This window comes from Carassius auratus, chromosome 1 (genome assembly GCF_003368295.1).
Source record: "Carassius auratus strain Wakin chromosome 1, ASM336829v1, whole genome shotgun sequence".
In the NCBI taxonomy this organism is placed as follows: Eukaryota; Metazoa; Chordata; class Actinopteri; order Cypriniformes; family Cyprinidae; genus Carassius; species Carassius auratus.
In genome coordinates this window covers 3,886,775-3,913,192 of record NC_039243.1, presented here as the reverse complement: position 1 = coordinate 3,913,192, position 26,418 = coordinate 3,886,775, and the positions used below count along the sequence as shown (strand labels likewise).

At 35.8% G+C, this 26,418-nt stretch overlaps 1 protein-coding gene across 1 annotated transcript; it reads right to left on the bottom strand.

Annotated features, from left to right (window-relative positions):
* Positions 1–529: 529 nt before the first annotated feature.
* On the bottom strand, positions 530–21,274 carry LOC113108833 (uncharacterized). Its single transcript, XM_026272169.1, has 13 exons — positions 21,120–21,274; positions 20,620–20,934; positions 20,310–20,432; positions 14,470–14,574; positions 14,341–14,375; positions 13,939–14,250; positions 11,916–12,057; positions 11,431–11,745; positions 11,072–11,194; positions 6,007–6,009; positions 1,438–1,590; positions 1,072–1,112; positions 530–990 (listed from the first exon to the last, which is right to left on the bottom strand). Exons 1-13 carry the CDS (start codon positions 21,166–21,168, stop codon positions 619–621), a joined length of 2,088 nt encoding a protein of 695 aa, XP_026127954.1. The 5' UTR covers positions 21,169–21,274; the 3' UTR covers positions 530–618.
* Between the last annotated feature and the right edge of the window lie 5,144 nt (positions 21,275–26,418).

Genomic DNA, 26,418 nt, shown 5'->3' with positions numbered 1-26,418 from the left:
AAGTCCGTCACTATCAGTGTGTGCTAACATCGACTGCATATCCTCTAAACTGTGTTTTGCTCCAGCTGTATAACACACATGATAAATGCTGCTGATAAAATGCTTTTTATTCGCCCCTGCACACAATGCAAACTGCTAACATGACACTTAGTTTAAACATTATTATGGTTGCTCATTTTTTAATTCAGTTAGGCAGGCCATGCAATACACACAGCACTATGGATTAGAAGAGCATTCACTTATCTTAGATGATGAATTCGCTAACTCCAACTGCTATGACAAGCACTAGTTATATATTTGAATGTTGAGCAGCGAGCTCATTGGCTACCGATACAGGAGAAAACCAATCAGCTGTGAGACGTGATAATGATGTCATCAGGTCAGATTGAGTTAGACCTCTTTATGAGTCCAATGAGTGACTGTCTACATCTGTTCTGCAAAGTCAAGTAGATGAGGAAATGATTCCTCAATTAAGCTGATTTTTCCAAAATGTCTTCTTAACATCTTGCTTTATTTTATCCAAAATGTATTTTTTAAATCTGGGATTTCTTTATCCAAAATTTCTTCTTAAAATCTGAGACGCAGTCAGTAAAGTCATCATACGGTTGGATCATCTGGTCAATCTACTGTTGTATAGATCATTGAATCGTCTGGTTCATCTGCTGTTGAGTAGATCATTGGATCTTCTGGTTTATCTGCAGTTGTGTAGATCGTTGAAACATCTGGTTTATCTGCAGTTGTGTAGATAGTTGACACATCTGGTTTATCTGCAGTTGTGTAGATAGTTGACACATCTGGTTTATCTGCTGTTGTGTAGATCGTTGAAACATCTGGTTTATCTGCTGTTGAGTAGATCGTTGAAACATCTGGTTTATCTGCTGTTGTGTAGATCTTTGGATCTTCTGGTTTATCTGTTATGTAGACAGATGTGATGTCTTTGTTCTTGTGCTGCAGCTTGTTGATTTCCTCATATTTGTGGTCGTTAAAGTCCTGCAAAAGAACTCATGTTATCTTCCAGACACTTGTGTTTTAGGCAGCTCATAAATATAAATCATCATCATCATCACTCACCTCTGCAGTGTTTTCATTCAAAGGAAGAAGCACAACGGAGACTGTCAAAACATGAGGAGAATTAACGTTACAATCAAACAGAAAATGTTAGAAAGTAACATTTATTTTCTTCCTTTCAAATCGCCACCTTTTGAAATAGGCCTAGTTTTCTTATGAAAAAGAAAGTTAATAAAACTGTTATTAAATTACTTATTTTTAGACTGCAAAAACAAAATGTTTTCTGTCAGTATTTAATATTTTATTTATAACTAGCTGTATAAAAAGCAATACAAGTCTATGGAAAACCCCTGTTAAGAGAACTACTGCATGTGTGTGTGTGTGTGTGTGTGTGTGTGTGTGTGTGTGTGTTTAGAGTCTAAATCTGACCTTGTTGTGAAAGTCCAGATTGAGTAAGTCCTGGTGATTTCCTGCTTCTCTTCAAACACAGCAGCACCAGCACCAGGAAGAAGATGACCAGAACGATGACTAACCCAACAGAGATGTAGATGATGGAGCCATCATCGGTGTGCAAGACATCACCTGTTACACACTAGGACTGTCATTATTTGTATTATGTTATTGTTCTGAACATAAGTTTAACAGTTTTGGAAACAGTATGTAAGCATGTGCAAACTGGCCTGTTTGTACAAAGAGTTTTGTCAGTTGTTGTGTCTGAGTGAGAAAATAATTCATGAACTTTGAGAGATGTAGTCATTGAATGCATTTTGTAACAAAGCAATGATCCTCATTAATCATGATCATCATAAAGATTTTCAGTAAAGCTTATTCTGTGGTTAGCTGTCCCAGACAGCACTATAGTGTTGGCCCAGATCCGACCCACATCTGGCCCGCGTGAAATCCATGCGTAGTTCACTGACAAGCTATGAAAAATCGCTTTGTTTTCGCAAACGATGTAATTGTAAGATGAAATTGAGGAAATCTTTTGCTATAACTGGATTTCCATCACCGTGCTTTGAATGTGCAGTTTGAAGCGTTGCATCAGAATCAAGAGATTTCTGTATAAATGCCTCCCAAAACTGCTAAATGACTGCATTCCCAAACAGCAGCATCCACCTCTGAAAGCAAAACAAGTTTACAGTTTTACTTTTTACAGTTTTTTACTGTTTACCGTAACTGTTTAGTTAATATAATTATCATTATTATTATTTAATGCTATTTAAAAAAAGAAACAAACCTCCATTACACTTTCATTAAAACACCAGTTCTGTATAGGGCTGGACAATATGAGCAAAAATTCATATCTCTGTATTTTCTGGATGATTTGCGGTATACAGTAGCCTATATATCTTGGTATTTTGTATTTGGAATAAACAAATAAAGTGAATGTAAGCATGTAGGCATATGTTAGGTGCAAAAGGTTAAATCACATTACATTGTAACATTGCAATCTAAAAATAAAAAAATATATATACTTTTAAAGCAGAAGTTAAAGTTACAAAACTGATTAACCCTTTACACTTTACAGTTAGCACTATCATATAAATACACTTTATTGTAGGTTTAAAAATCTACATATAGTATGTCACATTTATTTACTTTAGTTTTTCAGAGATGCAGCGCTCGTTATAAATAAAGTCTGTGGAGATTAGCGGAGAATCACTAAAGCAGAAACTCAAGCACTTCTGACAGCCAAATGGAAATATTTCCACTGCATTTTTAACATTTATAGATGGAGAATATACCTGTGAAATGTAAGTTATGCATTAAGGAAAACAGCACATCTCAAACCCATTAAACATCGCGTCTCTGTTCAACTGAAACTATGAACTATAGGCTACTAGGAGATAAATAAAATGCAGAAATCATACTAGCGTAATTCGAGGTCAAAATGCATAGCCGGTAAACAAAATGCATACAGATTGGCAGCTCTGAAACCTTTTTACTCCAAACACACTCCATAACGTCAGTCAAGAGTTTGAAATAAATCCTTCTGTGAGATGATGTGGCTTCTTAAACAGAATAATTAAAGGTGACATATCATGAAAATTTCCAGACTTTTCCAGGTTTAACGTGCTATAATCAGGTCCCTGGTGCATCTACCAACCAATGAAAAGTGAAAAAGGTGAACCCAGTAACTGTTTTGGTAAGACTTTTTCTGCAAGCATCAAAGAATGAGCGTGTATGATTTCACTCCCTTGGTGACATGACAGAGGGATCCCATTAAAATATGAATGCCCCTTAATCTGTACGTTTGGTGACCCATACTCAGAATCCATGCTCTGTATTTAACCCATCCAAAGTACACACACGCACGCACGGACGCACGCACACAAACACACACACACACACACACATAAACACACACATAAACAGTGGGCAACCATTTACAGGTTTTTGCAGACGCTAGGACACTTTTCTCAATACTTAGGTCACTTTTGCAAAACTCTTCACACAGTTCTCCTAACCAACTTTCAGCTTGGCAAAGCAGTTCATCTCACATTCAGAATGCACTACAACTACCAAAACTATCTCTTCAGGTCTCAAATCAACTCATTCTTCCAGAACACTAGCAAACGTTGACAGGCGACAAACACACTTTGTCACCCACAAAACAATGAGCTAAAAACACAAAACACTTACAATATGTAGCATTATACAGTGTTTACTTCTGTAAAACAAAGACACGTTTCAGTTTATAATTCAATGCAATATGTGTTACTGGAAGGAATCAATCAGTATTTTATGTTTTATACTTATTTATTTTTTTGCACTGAGTAATTCCAAAATAGAAGAATTTGTATACACAGCATCCACTGATACAGATACAATAGTAATGCTAATCTACTAGGTCTTCTTCATTTGACACAGGTTCTCATCCACATCACATCTAATGTCATTTAGGGCAATACACCAAGGAATATGCCTGATCCATCCCTGACAATATTCTGCTGATATCTCCAGGCATCCAGCATTCATTGTGTCCAGGAGGGACATTTGATCATGTGGATGGTCATACATATTTTATGATGTAAAATATATTTCATTCAAATATTGCTGTAGAAATGTAGCATATTGCTGTCTTATTCAGTTTTGTATTATGTTATTGTTCTGAATATCAGTTTAACAGTTTTGAAAACCATATGTAAGCATGTGCAAACTGGCCTGTACGTACAAAGAGTTTTGGCACTTCTTGTGTCCGAGTGAGAAAAGAATTCATGAACTTTGAGAGATGTAGTCATTGAATGCATTTTGTACCAAAGCAATAATAATTGATCCTCTGTTTAACCCACAAACACTTCTGTTGTGCTCACTGTGTGAAGAGTTTTGCAAAAGTGACCTAAGTATTGAGAAATGTGTCCTAGCGTCTGTAAAAAATCTGTATGCTGCGGCGCCGGGGAGCAGCTGGGGGTTCGGTGTCTTGCTCAAGGGCACCTCAGTCATGGTATTACCAGCCCGAGACTCAAACCCACAACCCTAGGGTTAGGAGTCAGACACACTAACTGTTCTCTGTTCAGCTTCAGAGGAGACAACAGTGCATTGATTGATTGATTTACTGGATATTGCTGCTGCCAAACAATTCTAAAAACCTTCACAGATAATTGACTGTTTATTTATTTGATGTGTTTTTATCCTAAACGTTTGTTGTGGGAATGAGAATTTCAAGATGTGACAGCAGCTTTCTGTCTGTGCTCTCAGATACCCCGAAATCAGAAGCTAAAATGCATGATTTCAGTACGATAAAGATGATAATCAGAACCAAAACAGATGTTTTTAGCAGGTCCGAGCTGTAATAATGCAACTCTATTCTGGAAAAAGGGGCGGGGAGCAGCAGCTCATTTGCATTTAAAGACACAGGCCCGAAAAACATTGTGTTTCTTCTTCCACTCAAAATAGGCATTTACTAAATGATATAATATATGATCTGTGGAGCAGGCCTGGGGTGGGTAATCAGGAGAACATTTGTCGCATTAGTAAGTCTATCTCCTCTTAAATAACACTGCACACCTTCCACATTCTGACACTGCAGTGTGCAGCCGCTGCAACATTGTAGGAGGTAGCTCTCAAATGTGACAAGCTTACTGATTTATTTTCTAGAGAACAGACACAAGTGACAACTGGTAAAGAGAGATAGGCCTAGTAATGATTAGCACTAGCAACATAATTATTCGGCTAATACCGTGGTCAACCTATTCACAAGCAACATATACAATTTTATTAAAATATTAGCCTTCTGTGTATCACCCAATACATGGCTATTTATAAACTTTGCAAATTTTATGCAATTTAATATTGATAACAAAACTCAAGCTTGATCTGTGTATGCAGTAAAATTACTTTTTGTTATTATTTTATTTTAATTACTAATTATTTTTTGTAGCTTTTGAACAGCAGATAAGCCAGTCCCCCGCTGAAAATGAGGCCATGATGACTGAAGGGACAGGTAGAGAGCATACCAGAGTAAACTATATGAATTAAAGTTATTTAATTTAAAAAATGACCGGCCTACAAAGTAGCTTATAAATAATCACCCAATATTGGATTCAATCTTTATTTCAACTTGTTTTCTTTCAATTAAGACTGGTTTTATATTTCTATTTGCATCTGATTAATCATAGGCCTCATTTATCTGAGAGTTTTTGAGTATAAAAGCATCATTTTTGAATATCTTTGAATAAATTGGAAAAAGTTGGCCAGCCTTGGGCCTGAAACTTCGGTGTATTTAGCATCAGCATTTCCTGGGTTTCTTCTTCGAGGCATATTTAGATTTTCAGCATGAAAGCGCCCTCTGGATGGAGATTTACTACTGATCACAGAGCTGTGCTTCACTGAAAAATACGCATGGCAATCACAGCTTCTGCCTAATCATGATGTATTACCTTCACCATTTAAATTTGATTAATTGCGCAGTCCTATTACACACATTTAATGTATATTGAAGCATCTCATTCAAAATCTAAGAAATAAGCATGCAGAGCGACAGACAGATGACCTGACCTTCTGTTGATTTGTTCTGATCTGGGATTGTTTCTGTTCTTTCTGTGATTGTGATGCTGCTGGATTGTGGATATGGTTCTGTTGTGCTGAAATATGATGGTGTTGATGTAAATGGAATGGTGGATGAATCCACAGTGGTCTTATTATCTATAAGGTGACAGGAAAGATAAAAATATCAGTTATCCCGACAGACAGACCATACAATTAATTTAGAAATCCACAGTATCATCCATTTGATCTGTTTTTAATACTGTTTTGTGTCGTGTGAATAGAATTCATTGACTGTGGTAACATCATTGGACACACTAGTGGCGTATTTCTGTATTTAATACTCAACAGATTCATATCTAGGCAAACAACTTTAAGATGTAATGACTAATTAGTCACTCTAATTTTTACAACAGCTAATAACATGAATCACTTACCCAGTTTAACATACAACAGAATCTCTGAATAGACATCAGCTAAACTCCTCTCCACTCCACACCAGTATTTTCCTTCATCTGCTGGTCTCAGATCAGTGATGGTGACGGTGAAAACTCTGGCCGTCGTGTCGTCTCTCAGAGAGAATCTCTGGTCTTTAGCTGGAGATCCTGATCTAACTATGATGTTTCTGTTTCCAATGATACACCCGCCTTTACACAAATACTTTGGATTTGATTCATATCCAGATTCATATGTGCATCTGATGTCAACTCTCTCTCCTCTGAATCCTGTGACTGTATCTGGAGCACCAACAACAACTGAAAACAGAAATATCATTAGACAGATCTGTTATGTGTGAGCAAGAGATATTATCAGACCAGAATAATATAATAATATGAAATCTTTACTCAATAACCATACAATCAAGAGAACATGTCAAATTCTGTACAAAATCCCTGAGTCTCAAACTCACCTGTACAGATGCTGGACAAGACGAGCAGAAAAACACACATGCTGGACATCTTACATGCGTTTTGCTTAAATATAAGACAAAAACTCTGTGTCTGCGAGTGTTACGGTCTCTCTCTTCCGTACTGAGTGAAAAAGCATGCTGCGTCTGCAAAATATATTTAACATTTCCTTCCCCTTTCCATATCTCTGACCACATCAGCTCTACAGGAAATTTTCAGAGAGCACATTACTGACTGACAAACAGCACATGCTCGGTTTATATTACTAATCTAAACAGAATCAGAACAAATGAGTGTTTGTTTGGTATAAATCTAGATCTTAAGTCATTATTTTGATATATTTTGCAGATGATTTTAGTCAAACATTTTGGGTGTAGATTTAACACCAGCGTGACAGGAGCGTGCTGAAGCTCAGTTCAGTGTTTGACGTCACTTGCGGACGGTGCAGCATGGCACAGATCACTCAACTGAAGTGTTAGATTATATCATGATCTCTGTCAGATATTACTGAGTTTGCCTCTTTGCAATCCCTCCTCCCTTCTTACACACTCCTATCTGTAGATGTTTCCCATTATTGTTGGAGTGTGCAATCCCTCCTCCCATCTGGGTTCTCTCTCTCTCTACTCTTTAGTTTTATATCTCTTTACCTCAGTGTATACATGCATGCGCAGATGATACCTAGAGTTCAGTCACTGAAGAATTGTGAGGGAATGCTGTGAGCCCAGGTTACTGGGTTTAGTTTGTCCTTTACTGAAAGTTGAAGTGTTCAGTGCAAATATTATTCCTTATACGTCCAGTATTTGCTGACTATACGCTTACCTCAGCCAACTTGCTGTTTTGGCTCATACTCAACACACATGTAATCCATATCTCATTGGATAAACTAAAACACCACCCCTTGCAATGCAACTATATAATGTGTGAATGTAATAATAAACTTGGAAGAAGTGTGTGAGCAGACTAAAAGGCTTAATGTTTATTTACTTTTTTCCATGGGCCCATGCAAGGACTGAGAATGGTCAGATGGCATTGAAAGATAAAGACAAAGAAATGTGTTCATTTGACATGCAGTCAAAGCAGGGTTGCCAAGTCCCCAGTTTTTACACAGAACTCTGCTATTTTAAACTGTTGGTGTTTTTTTTTTTACATAATACATACATTATATCTGACAGAAATTATGCTATTGAAATATTTAACCCATTTAATATTTCGCCTGTGATAAAACTGTGACAGATGATGAGACAAGTGAAGGCTGTATTTGTGAGGAAGAGGAAAGTGTTAGGAAGCTCCTTCATGAAATCAGGCTGTTTTATGATTATTACTACCCTATAAAGTAGTCCTTTAATTAGAAATTATGTATAATGCATAGCCATGACTGAAAAAAGTCTATTTTAGGGATGAAAGTTACAAGTTTTGTGTCAGATCTGGCAACCCTGACTCTACCCTGAGGCTAAAGAGAACAGTAATATACCTTTTTATTGGCTTCATTTAACTATAGATAAGGTGCAGTATTACAAAGATAAATGAAGTTCACATAATTCTTTCTTATTTGCATTTATTTAACTTTTCACATTATAAACATTAGTTTACCCTATTAACTTCATACATTATACAACTTAGTTACTCTGTTATGCACAGAAATGTCTTTTTTTATTTATGTTTGATGACTGAATATATCGAGCCATCGTTTGTCTTGACATCTTGAGGATGTGCTGTGATGTTTTGTGGATGTGTCGCTGTTGTGTAGATCAGTTCTGTTCTTCTGTCTGTTGTTGGTTCAGGAAAGTTAATATTGGCATAATAATCATAGTCTGTATCCGTCACCTGATTGGTCGAGTGGGTGTGACGGGGATTTGAATCAGGCTGCTGATTGGTTACTGTGGCATAAACAATAGAGACTTGTGATCGGGTTTTGAGATGTGATGCAGCCGTCTGATTGGACGAAGATGCTGCAGCGATGACATCAGAGGGTCCAGTGTCCCTGTTTGCAATATTATACATGTGGACACTCTGAAAAACAACATAGATGTCAAAAATTTACTCATTTTTACAAATAATACTGTATGTTCATCAAAGAACAATCGTTTCTGAACCGCTACAAGTAAATATTTGATCACGCACCTCTGTGTTGTGCGGCACATTCTGCTGAAATAAAGCTGAATGGAGCAAGAAAAGAGAGGAAAGAGAAAATCAAATCAAGTCAAATAGTGAATAATGACTCTATCATCACACAAAAACTGTTACCTGTCCCAGATTTCCTTTTCCTCTTTTTCAGGATGAGGAACGTTCCAGAACACAGAACCAGAACCAGCAGAACCGAACCCAGACCGCCAGCGACAGAAGCCAGATCTGTGTTATATAATATTAGAAACGCGTCGTTATATTGTGTAACCGAAGTGAAACCTCAACGGTAAACCTCAGTCCTCAGAGGAAAGCGCTTCTGTGAAAGTAGTTTAACCGCAGGAAATCTGATGTGTGCTTCACTTTAATCATCTTCATCAAGAGCCACAAGAGATCAGATGTGTCTCCACAAGTGTTCAAACCCATCACTTTTCTCCAGAATATCTTAATTCTATTTCATGGGTGTCGGAGGCAAAAAATAAATAAATAAATAAAAAAATAATAAAATAAAATATGTGGGTGGGTCCTCCACTAGAAAAAAATAAAAATAAATGACTGGAGTAGACGCCATTCCTGTATTATTGTGCCTTTTAATTAATCAATTCCTTTTAAAGCCTAAAACAGATACCACATACCTGACAAGGTTTTCCCAAAATTAACACAGCAACAAAAGTCTAATAAGTTGTTCTGAAAAACATCATCGTTATAATGACATAGTGCAACTGTAATTCACTGCTGCAACAAAGACTACATGATGCGATTAAAAGCCACAGGCGAACAGATGATGACCATTCAGTTAAATAGCAGCTAGTTTAGTGACAGAATGTGAGCCTTCAGAGATGAAGGACGGAGAGTTTAATTTATATGGACTTTAAATGAGCCAAGCAGAATGAATTCGAGAAAGCAGCAGTGTGGATGGATTTTCATTTATTAGGCCATTTATCAAGTGGAATGGGTTTGACTGAGGGAGTGGACAAACATATGCTGAATTAGAGATGATAAAAAGAAGATGTGTCCAATATTATTGGTCTTAAAGAGGAAGTCAATCAGTCAAGTTTACATTATTTAGTAAACTGATTGCCACTTTAAATAAAAACAAAAACATATGACAAACGCTATTAATGCAGCCATTTTAAAGAATAAAGGATGTTTAACTAATATTGATATTTTATTAATAAAATTAAGAAAAGCATTTCTTTACTTTTTTAACGCACGTTTGCTTTGAAACTGAGGAAGATACACTTAAAAGGTCTGTTAAACCCATAATTAGTGCAATAAACAGTGCTAACGTTACGGGTGGAAGAAGTCATGAACCCGCTGGTTTGGGGTGAAAACAATTTTAAGTGCTTTTGCTCAGACACAAGAAAAATCACTCAAATTGCTACTTGTACATGCTGTCCGAGCTGCGACTTTTTGTGTGCGTTCATGCGCACATAACCACGCGAGTTCTGCACTGAAATCTCTTTAGTACTGTCTTATGCTTGAAATCCTTAAAACACTTTAATATTTAAACTGTCAAGGCTGGGAAGACTGATAAACTTGAGGAAGTAAACATATTGTATTCAAAGGTGAACATAAGCTATCTTTCATAACCATTACTGGTGAACGAGACAGTGTAATGCAAATATGTCTGAAAAGTCTGCCATATTAAGAAAGAAGCCACATCATTGATATTATATGAAGATATTATATTAAACGAAACCAACCCCGTGACGTCACACACTGTGGAATTGCTCGATTGTGCAAAAAATATCCTTTTTTTTTTAAACGGTTACATTAATCAAGTTATTATTTTTTTTTTATTAAAGTGGAAGTCACTTTACTAAATAACGTAAATTTGTCTCATTGCTTCACTTCTCCTTTAAGAAGTGGGAGGGTCTTGTTCCACATACAGTGGTTTTCTAAGTAATCAGTCAGGGCACCGGTGCATCATGGGTAGTGTAGTCTCTGTTTACTGATGTTTGGCTGATCAAGTTGAACTGTAGTATTTCCTGTTCTTCTTGATTCACTCTGTTTTTGATAATAGAGTGACAGACAGATAAACTGACCTGTTGATTTGTGCTGATCTGTGATTGAGATGCTGCTGGGTTGTGGTTTTGTTTCTGTTGTGCTGAAATATGATGGTTTTGCTGAAGAAGGACTGATAGTTGAAACCACAGTAGTCTCATTACCTGATGGATGACAGAAAAGATCAACTTATAGTCATTTATTCAGATCAATTCACGCTTATTTTCATTTAAAACACAAATATTCTTTCATGTATTCTCTGACGTAATGATGTATTTTATACTGCACACACTAAAGTCTAAACACACAATCAACTCCAACAGTACAATATGAGTCAATTTACAAGATTCAATGACTCACTTATATTTGTTATTACCATCTGATACAATGAATCACTTACCCTGTTTAACCAGCAACAGAATCTGTGAATAGACATCAGTATTAAAACTCCTCTCCACTCCACACCAGTATTGTCCTGCATCTGCTGGTCTCAGATCAGTGATGGTGACGGTGAAAACTCTGGCTGTCGTGTTGTCTCTCAGAGAGAATCTCGGGTCTTTAGCTGGAGATCCTGATTTAACTATGACCTGTCTGTCTCTACACTCGCCTTTACACAAATACTTTGGATTTGATTCATATCCAGATTCATAAGAGCATCTGATGTTAACTCTCTCTCCTCTGTATCCTGTGACTTTATCTGGAGCACCAACAACAACTGAAAACAGAAATATCATTAGACAGATCTGTTATGTTTGAGCAAGAGATATTATTAAAGATAAATAATTTACAAGTATTATCCATTTGAGGCTGAAGGTCATGAAAAACCACAGTAAAAACAAGGGAACATGTCAAACTCTGCACAAAAGCCCTGAGTTTTAAACTCACCTGTACAGATGCTGGAAAAGACGAGCAGAACGACACACATTCTGGACATTTTACTTAAATATGAGTACAAGCTCTGTGAGAGAACCGTTACAGTCTTTCTGTTCCGCTCTGAGAGGATAGTTTCCTTCCCCTTTCTTTCTCTCTAACCTCACCCAGCTCTAGATGACATGATCACAGCGTCAACGGTGCTGTGTAATATTCGGTTCCTCTGAAGAACTGTTCCAGTGGCTGGAGTTTTGACTCGAAAACGAGGCTGTGAAGCCGCCTTTCTACTGCACACGACATTCGGACACGATTCTGTCGCATTTCTCCCTCTAGTGTCAATCGCGCAGAACTTTCAAACTGGTCTGGGAGAAGGGTCTGTCTCTGCAGACTGCAAGACGGGCGTAACTTGAAAGAGGCGTAACTTTAAGTTGTCCAAATCATACAGAATCACGCGAGATGACAAAACGAGATTTTTTTTTTATTATTATTCGAAACAGCATACCCTTTAATTAGGCACTTAATTTCAATAAGTAATAAATTAATGAACGCTAAAAGAGTACATACTCTACAGCCTAAATTAGTTTGTATGTATGAAGCATGAATGCGAGGTTAGGATATCATCATTCGCTATGTTTATCATGTGACCTACAAAGTTAAAACAAGCGCAAAAAATTAAATATAAATAAATCAATAAAAATATATGAGTGACAGGTTGAATTGATGTATTTGTATCTTGATAATGATTAAACTTGCCCATGTTGTAGACTTGTTGAAGAAACGACTGCCTTTTTATTTTGTGATTGTAGGCTTGGAAGTGATTGGAAGTTTTTATATTTTTAACTCCACTAATGTGATCAAGTTTTATCCTTCAATCATTTTTTTTTATTAAGAAAACCCAAAATCGTTATCTTTTGAATCTTCTTTCAATTACTTTTTGCAAAATCCTCATTTTTTTTCTTGTATAGTATCTCACACTATGATGAACACGACATTTTTATTTACCGTTTTATGGAATTATGATTGTTTATTGTTAGATACAACCGTCTTACCCTGATCTTTTATGTAATAAGTTTATCAATAATAATAATAAAGAGGGACAGGTGCACTAACCAGAAACAGCTTGTAAAAAAAAAAAAAAAAAATCAAGCTTACACTTCAGCTCCTCACCATTCATTTTTGTTGAAATGGATAGATTCCAGGTGGTAATCACGGCTACATTTTAAATGTTAGTGGCCCTAACACTACAGCCTGCTTCGTTTCTCCTCATTGTAAACCACAGGTATCATGGACATCAAACACTACAGTTCAACACTTTGAATCGGCTAAAAGGCTAATGTTAGCAGCACATACAATCAGTATGTAATGTTAGGTCGTTCAGTAACATTAGCTCTATTGTGATCTTCTATGCAGTATGCTAAGCTAAAGCTAACCTCACAAGAAAGTCAAAAAGTAACTGTTTACCTTCACCATCATGGATATAACCCTCAATCTAGTTGCTGTTACCCTTCAGGAGGATAGACCTGGGAATTAGTTCCTCTGTTGTGGACGTGTCATTGAAACAACACTCAAATTAGATATGAAAGTTCACGCTTCTCAAATCACTACTTGTTTAATGGATTATTTTAAACAGGTAATGAAGTGGCAACAGTGTCAAAACAATGCAGTTTGTGTTTTTTTGTCTATGAGCTCCAGGGTCACGTGTGGTTTCCTTGTGTGTAATAGTTGTATGGTCCAGAAACTGCTGTCCAAACTGAATTAAAAATGATATTACAGTATTTTGTTCAAGTCTTGACTAATACAGTGTTTGACATTAAATTCATATCAAGGTCCCCACTGGAGGTGTACTGATTATAAAGAATACTTCAGTTCACACAGTATTTTATTTTTAGTAACTTTTATTGTTAGTAACATGATACAGTTTACAAAATACTGCTAAAAATATTGATAATTAAAAATAAGCTTGTACGGTTGAATTTTTCGTCATGTCTTGTAACATCAGAGCAAATTTCTGTGGAAGAAGTTTTGACAGTCTTTTTTAATTATGTTTGATTACTGAATATTTTGTCTTGATGTTTTGTGGATGTGTCGCTGTTGTGTAGATCAGTTCTGTTCTTCTGTCTATTGCTGGCTCAGGAAATGTAAGATTGGCATAATAATCATAGTCCGTATCCGTCACCTGATTGGTCGAGTGGGTGTGATGGGGATTTGAATCAGGCTGCTGATTGGTTACTTTGGCATAAACAGTACAGACTTGTGGGCGGGTGATATGATGTGATGCAGGTGTCTGATTGGACGAAGATGCTGTGGTGATGTCATCACAGTTTGGAATCTCCTCATACATACGGTCAGTCTAAAAACAACACACACAAGAATATTTACTCGTCTGATGGTATTCACAAAATATTTCTGAACCTGTACAGGTAAATATTTGATCACGCACCTCTGTGTTGTGCGGCACATTCTGCTGAAATAAAGCTGAATGGAGCGAGAAAAGAAAGGAAAGAGAAAATCAAATCAAGTCAATAGTAAATAGTAAATAATGATTTTATCATCACACATAAACTGTTACCTGTCCCAGATTTCCTTTTCCTCTTTTTCAGGATGAGGAACGTTCCAGAACACAGAACCAGAACCAGCAGAACCGAACCCAGACCGCCAGCGACAGAAGCCAGATCTGTGTTATATAATGTTAGAAATGTGTTGTTGTTATATTGTGTAACCGAAGTGAAACCTCAACGGTAAACCTCAGTCCCCAGAGGAAAGCGCTTCTGTGAAAGCAGTTTAACCGCAGGAAATCTGATGTGTGCTTCACTTTAATCATCTTCATCAAGAGCCACAAGAGATCAGATGTGTCTCCACAAGTGTTCAGACCAATCACTTTTCTCCAGAATACATTATATAATCAAATAGGGGAAAGTTGCATTGTGGGTATTGTAGTTTGTGTGCTTACTAGTGTTTGGCTGATTGAGATTAACTGCTGTGTTTCCTGACGTTGTTCTTGTCGTTTCACCTTCTGTTTGACGAGTCTCTGACAGAGAAAGAGAATAGTGTAATGTGAACGTGCTGCTCACAATTAAAAATGAACTGATGCTTTGGAGAAAAGTGCCTGTCAGCTGGATGAATGCAAATGTTAAGACATCATGGAAAACCCATGTAAAGGAATGCTGTGCTCATGTTGAAATTCATTAATTACGAAATAATTTAACTCTGAGTCCTTCACACGCAGTCTCATCAACTATAGAAACAAGAGATGGCTTCAGGAAAGCAACTAAATTAAATGTTTAACTTTCAGTTATGTGAGATTTGAGGCCACCAGCCAGTTTGATTTATTTTTTTCAGATGCTGAAGTGTTGATGAAACTAAAGTTTCCAGGTTTGTGCAAGTTTGAGACTTGAACTGTTTAGTCAGAACTAGCTGAAAACTCTTAATTACATTATTTGCACCACTATTATGAATGCTGCATTGAAAATGTGTTCAGAAGCTGAGGAGAATCAGGCAAACTATCAATGCTTTGATTGAAACGATATCTTAAACTGTGTATGTAAACCCAGTGACTTCACATTAGCAGTAGTTTTACAGTAATGCATGTGTGTGAAGGAGTCAGTGATGGTATGTTCAGGAACCTGTGCTGCTGTGGTCAGTTCTGGTGTTTGTACTCGGACGAAGGGTGCTGGTTGAGATCTGGACCGTTATTGCTTTCTGTGAAGCTGAGAAACAAGCTCACATTGTTTAAATCAAACAAATACATTCATACAACAGCTATTATCTACAGTATGAATTGAACACCATGGATGAAAGTCTGTTGTTCAGTATGAATCACCTCTGATCACATTCAGCTTGATTTGTTTATATTCTCCCCATCCAGCTTGACAGCCGTACGTTCCAGCATCTGCCAAACTCAGGTTTCTGATGATCACTGTAAATGTCCTCATCTGATGATCATCACGCAGCGAGAATCTCCCGTCAAACACTGACCACTCTTCTCCATAAGATTTTAGTATAATATTACTAACTTTGTAAATTCCTTTGTAGAAGTACTTGTAGGAATTTTCATATCCATCATCATAAGGACACTTAATAGTCGCTTGTTCTCCTTCTGTTCCCGTCACTGTAATGTCCACACACTCTGAACTGCTCACTGCACACACACACACAAACACACACACACACTGCTTTACTAACATACACTGATAAAATAAGCCATATTTATAGACAATAAACACTTGTATTAACTTTGAGCACGTACCCATCAGCAGAAACACAGAAACTGTTCGTAGGAGCTTCATTTCTTCTCGGGTTGAGTTCAGAAAATCAGTGTGATACTCTGCAGTTCCTCAAAAGACTTTCCTAAACTCAAATCTCCAGTAATGCTGCTAATGCTGCTCTCTTCTATTGGTGTAGAGTTAAACACTAAGTTTGTTTTCTCATCCCACGGTGAGAGTCAAGCACTAGCGCTGATGGACTGTGTGTCTGTTTTCATGTGATGTTGAGGCGTTACATGTGAAAAATGACCAGGAAATGAACAGTGATCTCACAAAGCACAGCCCGTTTCCTCTCTGTTTCTGTTCTGCATCTAATACAGTCAAGTGCTTTTCTGTTGCCCTTCTGCTATTTTCCTGCTACAACCCCATATAGGAAATAATTAAGCAAATAAATAATACTTTTTTACAAGTTTATTTTTATATATTTTTTATATATATTACTAAATAAATATTATACTATTATTAAACTTCACATTTGAAGAAAAAAACATAACACATTTAATAAACTTCAGCAAGAGAACAATATAAGTAAAAAAAAAAAAAATATATATATATATATATATATATATATATATATATATATAAAAAAATTCATTTAAAATATTTTCTTATTCTCTAGTAGGCCATGAACATTTATATTTAGCCTGAATGTAGGATACTGAAATTTATTTTCTTGTCCCTGAAATACATATATAAATATACGAAGGTTGAAACTAAATATATATTTTCCATTTAAAAAAATATAATTGAGCTTTGCTGTTTAAATTGTGATATATTTACATTATTAGTATTTCAAAACATGTTAACTACAAGTCAAATATTTCAAAGAAAATAATAACTTCCATAATCACAGTAAATAATGGTAACTATCAAAACTATTTGTAATATCACAGAAATAATTTCAGCTCATTATTCTCATTAAAAAATAAAATACATTTTTAAAAAAAAACAAGCGTTGTGGCGAATGAAACATGTTTGCTGGTTATTTTCTGTGGTAATTTGGCAGCATGTCAAAGACTGTAAATAACCAGAGTATTGCTTGAACATTAAAGTAACACTTTCAGCGTCACATCAGCCCTGGGAGAAGAGTTGCATTGTGGGAAGTGTGTTTAGCTGAAGCCTCTTCCTGTGTTTCTGGTTGAACTTCCTGTTTGGAAAAGTTGCTGCTGAAGACATCTGATGCAAAAATGCATTCTAGTAATATTTTCATGAAGCTAACCATAGGTATTAGCATCTCAATGACAGCTGCTTTTAGGAGCCTCCATTAAATGTTTATCAGAATATAAGCTGTATTTTAAACAGTCATCAGTGGAGGAAGATGCTCTTTAGCAGCAGATCAGTGCAGTTCCAGCATCTACCAGCAGTGAACAGATGAAACTAACCAGACAAACCTTGAGCCTAACATCTGATGAGAAAATGATACAGACAGCACACATTTACTCACATACAACAATAAAATAAAATAAATTAACAAATGCACTAGCAATCCAGAAGTGGACAAACATATGCACTGGATTAGAGATGAAAAAAGTAAGTGTGTCTGAGATTATTGGTCTAAAAGAGGAAGTGAATTAGTCAGTCAACATTATTTAGTAAACTGATTTCCTCTATAAAAAACATCGTAGCCGGAACTACTTCTTTCTGTTTATGTCTATGAAGAATCACAAAGGTACTGGGTTACTCCGCCGCGGTACCCCCGAAGCAATCTAAAATAGTCTGAATATAAACACTTATTATAGGTGCACCCTAGTGATTCAGGACAAGCTAAAAACACGGTTTGGAAAATGGATTCATGGTGTATTAGCTTATTATATACATTTTTCTACATTTTGAACACAAACAAAGTTACGGACCGCAGCTCTGATTGGTTGTTTCTTACCGGGAGCGGATGACTTTCTGCAAATGGCAATAGGAGCACTGGGAGGAGCCAGAGGAGCTTGATTTTTTCACAGATTATCTGTCTCATATTCTACTGTCAGGACATAATGACAGGTTTAACAAATATGTAATTTTTTTTTTTTTTTTTTTTTTTTTTTTACAAAAGTTCCCTACAGCACCTTTAATGTAACCATAAAAAAGAAAAGAAATGAGGGATGTTTTGTTATCGCTTCTAGTGAAAGGGCGCCAGCATCGTGCAATTCCACAGTGTGACGTCACAGGGTTGGTTTCATTCCATTAGCCACTGAATTAATAAAAGCATTTCTTTACTTTTTGAACATACATTTGCTTTGAAAATGCAATAAACAGTGCTAACGTTACGGGTGGAAGAAGTTATGAACCCGCTGGTTTGGGGTGAAGATGGGTCGGAAACAATGCTTGATTCCATGGAGACTCATCAAGATGGTCATTCTGACATCATTTTGTGTGCATTTGCTCAAGAACACTATAAAAAAAAAAAAAAAAATAAAGCTCAAATTGCTACTCACATACTGTGCGAGCTGTGGCTTTTAGCGTGCGTTCATACACACATAACCGGTCTGTCACAGCGCACTGAAATCTCTTTAGTACTGTCTTGTGCTTGAATGCCTTAAAATACTTTACTATTTAATCTGGCAAGGCTGGGATGATAAGCTTGAGGAAGTAAACATATTGTATTCACAGGTGAACATAAGCTATCTTTCATAACCATTACTGGTGAACGAGACAGTGTACTGCAAATATGTCTGAAAAGTCTGCCATATCAAGAAAGAAGCCACATCATTGATATTATATGAAGGTTTTTTTTTTTTTTTTTTTACATCACGTTGATTTTATTAATTCTCTGGACTACAGAGTGAAACCAACCCTGTGACGTCATATGTTGTTGAATTGCACAATGGTGGTGCCCTTTCTCTAAACGCTTTAACAAAGCATCCTTTTTTTTTATTTAAAACGGTTACATTAATCATGTTTGTTATGTTTTTTTTTTGATTAAAGTGGAAGTCACTTTACTAAATAACGTAAACTTGTGTGACTGCTTCACTTCTCCTTTAAGAAGTGGGAGGGTCTTGTTCCACATACAGTGGTTTTCTAAGTAATCAGTCAGGGCACCGGTGCATCATGGGTAGTGTAGTCTCTGTTTACTGATGTTTGGCTGATCAAGTTGAACTGTAGTATTTCCTGTTCTTCTTGATTCACTCTCTTTTATTTAGTCAAGGACAGAGAATAGAACCATGAAATGTGATTGTGCTGCTCATGTGGAAAGAACATGAACCCATATAAAAGGAGCACTACCATGATGTTTTACAGTGATAAAATCCATACACCTTCTACTTTATTTTATTTATTTTCAGGTTAGGTAAGGAAAATCAAGTCTGTCCTATCCCATAAGCATTTAAATTTTTTTACTCACAAAATAGGTCACAGAAGACTTCCCTGTGGTCTGTTCTGCTCAGATCTATTAATCAGAGTCTTCAGACAGGCACGCTTCTTACTTATAATTTTGTATAGTTTTATTAAAGTGTATGTATGTATATAGGTTAAATACACTACAAATTAAATATTTATATATATATATATATATATATATATATATATATATATATATATATATATATATATATATATATCACCGGAGAAGCTTGTGATGTTATGAGGTCTAGAAATCCCCAAAGAAGATTCCTATGTATAGTCCTCCATTTTCTCATTCATCATCTTCAAGACTTTCTGCAACACAGCATTCAACAGTAATACATGTTTCATTCCTAGATATATACCTATCGATATATGCTATAACATTTTCTTAATAAATGCTTAATACAATACAATATGTTGTGTTTTTCTTAATAAACTATTTTAAAAATAATCAATAAAATAGTATGTGTGGTATCTTTCTAATAAACCAACAAGTATAATAGCTTGTAGTTACAATGAAAAGGTATTAAAGAAATAAAAATGGCAAACTTGCAATAAGACAATTGCTTATTTTCCTTAATAATTTACACACAGAAATAATTTTATGAATATGAACATTTTCAATTCGTATTTTCAATTGAAGACACTTTCTTATCCAAAGCACATTATAACAAAGAAGCAAACATCTGGAGACTGAAGATTCAGTCTTTAACACAGATGTGGATTTCAGACACTGCATCTGCAGAAAGACATTAACACATTGAAGCAATCATCATGAAATAAGAGTTATATAGAGTGACAGACATAAACTGACCTGTTGATTTGTGCTGATCTGTGATTGTGATGCTGCTGGGTTGTGGTTTTGTTTCTGTTGTGCTGAAATATGATGATGTTACTGTAAAAGGACTGATAGTTGAAACCTCAGTCGTCTTATTATCTGATGGATGACAGGAAAGATCAACTTAAAGTCATTTATTCAGATGAATTCACACTGATTTCCATTTAAAACACATATGATCTTTCACATAATCGCTGACGTAATGATGTATTTTATATGAGTCAATTTAAACATTTAATGACTCACTCAAATTATTTATTACCATCTGATACAATGAATCACTTACCATGTTTAACAAGCAACAGAATCTCTGAATAGACATCATCAAGTAAACTCCTCTCCACTCCACACCAGTATTGTCCCACATCTGCTGGTCTCAGATCAGTGATGGTGACGGTGAAAACTCTGGCCGTCGTGTCGTCTCTCAGAGAGAATCTCTCGTCTTCAGCTGGAGATCCTGATCTAACTATGACCTGTCTGTCTCTACACTCGCCTTTACACAAATACTTTACATGTGATTCATATCCAGATCCATAAGGGCATCTGATGTTAAAACTCTCTCCTCTGAATCCTGTGACTATAACTGGAGCACCAACAACAACTGAAAACAGAAATATCATTAGACAGATCTGTTATGTGTGAGCAAGAGATATTATTAAATATATTATATATTATAATACATAATTTACAAGTATCATCTATTTGAGGCTGAAGGTCATGTAAAACCACAGTAAAAACAAGGGAACATGTCAAACTTTGCACAAAAGCCCTGAGTTTTAAACTCACCTGTACAGATGCTGGAAAAGACGAGCAAAGCGACACACATTCTGAACATTTTACTTAAATATGAGTCCAAGCTCTGTGTGAGAACCGTTACAGTCTTTCTCTTCCGCTCTGAGAGGATAGTTTCCTTCCCCTTTCTTTCTCTCTAACCTCACCCAGCTCTAAAAAAAATAATAATAATAATAAAAAAAAAGTGTAGTAGGATTTTACGTAGCCTACTTGAAAAAAGCTTGGAACAATTCTCACTCAGAGAATGCTAGGTAATTTACAAAAAAAAAAGATAAGTAAAAGCCTAAACATAATTATTAGTAGCTTTCAGTAGACATATTTAAGTTAAGTTTACTTGGGATCTCCCAGTAAATTTGATTGACCCTTTGTTTGTAAATTTTACTTAACCATTTCAGCGGTGAGTTTAAAATATTCCAGCGGTCCCCCAGAGTGAGTTTTAAAATGACCGATATTTTAGAATGTTCCCCTTACTGTTTCCATGGCGACACATCAGGCTTGTCACGTGTCACACCACGTCTGCAATAACTGTATGACAGATGGATTGTTTTTATTTCTTTTTTCCTTTTTTATTTAATATATTCTTAACTTGCATACCATGCCATAAACAATCTGATATTCTGATTCATAAATATGTGTAAACTAGTGTGTTTTGTTTTTTAAAAACCCTTCTAAATGACCTTGATCGTGATCTGTAATGTGAGATGGGTGCCGCCATGTTTGTTCATGCTGCAGTTCAGAAAGTCCCTTCAGTTGGATTTACAGCACATTAACTCATCAGTCTCTCCCAAAATCCAAGTAACAAGTGGCGGATGAACTGGGTGAAGAGTAGAGTGAACTTTATAGTTACAGTTACTTTATAGTTATAGTTAGTAAAAACACTGATCTGGTAACTCCCATTACTTTCCTGCAGAGACCTATTCTTGCACTAAATTGAACTGAATCGTTTGAAACAGTTCACGTCTTCAATACGCATTAATCCACAAATGACTTAAGTTGTTAACTTGTTTAATGTGGCTGAGACTCCCTCTGAGTTAAAATTCAATTCAATTCAATTCAAGTTTATTTGTATAGCGCTTTTTACAAAATAAATCGTTACAAAGCAACTTTACAGAAAATTATGTTTCTACAATATTTAGTAGTAGCTAGTAGTTTGTGCACATTTGACAGGATTTTAGAAAAAATAATAATAATAATACAAGACGTAGTCAGCTAGACGATGAACTATCAATATTATTAATTAAGTTATTATATGATTCAGTCACACATTTAGCAATAATTGTTAGTTCTAAAACAAACCAATATCCCGGAGTAATTCATTTTCTCAAACAGTACACTGACTGAACTGCTGTGAAGAGAGAACTGAAGATGAACAACGAGCCGAGCCAGATAACCAACGAACAGGCCCACTGCCTAAACTCATCCTTATTTTCCAGACTTTCTTGTTTTGTTACCATTTTAATATCCTAACCAAAACACAGTAAACTAGAAGATACAGTGTGTGTCCCCTTTTCTACATCTGACTTGCTTTTCCAAAAGCTTTTTGGGCTTTCATAATCATAATCATTTTTATTTGGCACCACACAAACACACAACGATCATTGAAGAGCCTGTGTTCACCTCATGCTGCAGGAGTGTGGTGGGGTGCGAGGTCTGTATTGACCAATGGATGAAGACCTCAAGGGACATTCTACCAGAAATGTACATTTCCACTTGCAAAAATCTTGGGTGAAAAAAATATATAAATATTACATCTGAACATTGAGTCATATGTAGGACATGTTAATCTATATGAAACAGATATCGTGCCATCTCACCATGTTTTTATGATTGAAATAAATAAATTTTTATATGCATTTCACCCCTAAAGTGTCAGGCCCTGTCACAGACAAATTTGCATATGTTAGAATGGTTTCCTAACAAATTTATTTGATACAAATAGTATTTCCTCATTGGTCACATGTCCCTGATTGTATCTAACAGGGTTTTGTAATTTCGATAAGACATATAAGCAACTTTTTGGTCAACTGTATAGGCCCAACCTTAATTTCATCAATATAACCAACAGGTGGTCTTCTAAGTTTTTGGATAATTCTTTCTAAGCTGCATGTTATTTTCGTAACCAGCCACTCAAAGAGCACGGAGGTCAGTCCTGTGAGAGAAAAAACAATTGTCCAATGTTGCACTTAACAGTGGTGTAGGGAAATGAAGATTTCTGTCGACCCCCAGGAAGTGTGTGCTTCTATTGACTTCACTTGTCTCCGTTAAATATAATGGGGTCACTGTGTCCATTTCTTTAACTGTCTATGTGAAAAACGGACGCAGAGTGTGTCCGCTCTCATTTATTTCTCCTGTTTCCAGGTTTGTAGAATAGTAAATTAATCGAAGTACCTGAAGTGTAATATGTTGACATGTCACTAAATGTTTTAATGTCCGCTAATATGGCTGTTTTATGAATATGTGGACATATATGTACATGGCTATAGCCGCATTTTCACATTAATGTCACCTGTTGCTGCCAAAGTCACGTCGGACAGAGCTTTATTTTTAGCTTCTTGAAAATTTTTGTAAACTCTTAATACTCTTGAAATGTGAAAAGCTAATGTTAAAAACTGAGTTTATGTCATGGTTAAAAGCTAATGATAAAAACAAATCTGATTTATATTTTACAAGTGGTTAAAAATAAGAGTAAGAGTAAAAATGACTTTTGCTGGAAATGGAAAATGCATTTAACATAAGCTATGTTTTATTTTGAGTTAAAAAGATACAACTTACAGGGTAACGGTGGTTATTGTCATTTTGATTTATTTAATCACACAAAACTTATTACTCAGTATTTGCTGAAAGATGGGGAAAAAAAGACAAATTGTATTTTACTTTGAAGACATGTTTATTAGTGAACATTGAGTGTTTGTAACAGAGGATGGTTTAAAATGTGAATGTCTAATAAATCCTCTCTCCCGCTCTTTCTGCTGAGCGAGATGAAAAACAGACGCAGAGTTTTCACGGTCTCATTTATTTCTCCTGTTTCCAGAGAGAGCATATACGCTGTTTATGTGGTACCAGCTGGTACCTGTGACACTTGGACATTAAAGTCACACTTTCTGCCTCGCATCAGCCCTGGAAGAAGAGTTGCATTGTGGGAAGTGTGTTTGGCTGAAGCCTCACAGCTCTTCCTGTGGCTGTGGTTGAACTTCCTGTATGATAAGTTACTGCTGCAGACATCTGATGTTTAACTGAAGGAAATATTCTAGTAATATTTTCATGAAGCTAACCATAAGTATTAACATCTCAATGACAGCTGCTTTAAGGAGCCTCCATTGAATGTTGCTTGCATGAGTTTATCAGAATAAAAGCTGTATTTTAAACAGTCATCAGTGGAGAAAGATGCTCTTTAGCAGCAGATCAGTGCAGTTCTAGCATCCACCAGCAGTGAACAGATGAAACTAACCAGACAAACCTTGAGCCTAACATCTGATGAGAAAATGATACAGACAGCACACATTTACTCACATACAACAATATAATAAAATAAATATACAAATGCAGAATATTGTGGTATAATTCATCCACTAACCTGCAGGTGCAAGTATCACGAGACATACTTCAGAAATTCAAAACTATTTCTACAATCCATATTTGTTTATATCAGCTTTAAACATATCCAGAAAAAACTTTAGCAACAATGATAATCACAATGAAAAAGATTGCAAGCATAGCTGACAATATTAGATAAATTATGACTGAAGTTCAGTAAAATGATGAAAATAATGAGGCGAAGGATAAAGACGATTTCTCTTGGTTCTGAACAAGATCAAAACACATTAAATTGATTGTGTTCACAAAATAAGGCACCATAATGCCAAAGTGTAGATTTTAAGTATAAGATTTCTTATATTTTGAACTGGTTTGTGTTGTGATGTTGATGAAGAGCTGCTTGAGTCTCATTGACAGGTCTGTAGGGACACGTATAACACAAGTTTAGGAAGCACAGGTGTAAACTACAGTTGTTTCTGTGTCTCTGTCCTCTGGATTACTGTCACGTCCAGCGTCCTTGATCTACAGTCATAGAAAATCAGAAATTGTGAGTTAACGGACAAAACACTGAAAAAAAGGGAATCTGTTTAATATTATAACACATTAATATAATCATTCACAGAGCACCTTTTTAATGCAGTTTCTGCTGTTGGCCATCTTGAGTGAAACTGTCCATTAAATGATAAAGACATCAGTCTCTTTATACTCACCTGTTCATATAAGACTGGATTAAACTCTACGATGGTGGATGACAGCAGACCTGTGAAAGAGATCAGTGTTAGTCTTTATGCCACTGTAAAACCCGACAAATAACTTAACTCAAACCGTTTGAGTAAACAGATTGCCTTGATTTAAACCCTGTAAGTTTTAAAACTTTGCATTCAAGTAATTAAGTGATTAACTAAGTGCTGATTGAGAATTAGTGATGAACAGCTGCTGTTAACAAACAGAATCACTGAAGAAAAGAGAAACACAAGAACTACTACAACTGACTTCAGACACAGCCTTAGATGAAATCAACTGAAATAAAATACATGAAATCTCTCAAGATCTGATTAAACAACCTCACAAACAGCATCACCAGCTCCACTTATTAATAACCAGACTGACTTTATTTCTGTCAGACGTCTACAGAAGATCTTATTGAGAATGAACTAAGGTTTAGATGTTGATTTATTGTTTCATTTGAAGTAACCATGTTAGAGATCAGTGTTTGCTTTAGTTGTGCTCTTGACCCTTGATTTCTGTCTTAGTCTTTTCTCTGGTTGTTATAACCGTGTGTTTCTAAAACACATTTGTTGTAACTCAAAAGCCCAGAAGAAATGCCATGAGGTGTTCACCTATTATTTCAGTTGATTTCATCTAAGTCTGTGTCTGAAGTCAGTTGTAGTAGTTCTTGTGTTTCTCTTTTCTTCAGTGATTCTGTTTGTTAGCAGCAGCTGTTCATCACTAATTCACAATCAGCACTTAGTTAATCACTTAATTACTTGAATGCAATGTATATCTTCTTTCAGTGAACTCAACTGAATTAAGTTCAGAGTACTCATAACTGTTAGTTTTTTCAACTAAAATGGTTTAAGGATATCTGTTTACTCAAACCGTTTGAGTTAAGTATACTCGTCGGGTTTTTAATGCTGTAAATCTCTATCATTTAAACTATGTTCTCCCAAACACAATCTTCAAGGTTGTTTATGCTCTAAATGCTGAAACCTCAGAGAAAAGGACTTATTTCATGTAGATTATTACCTTGGGTCTTATT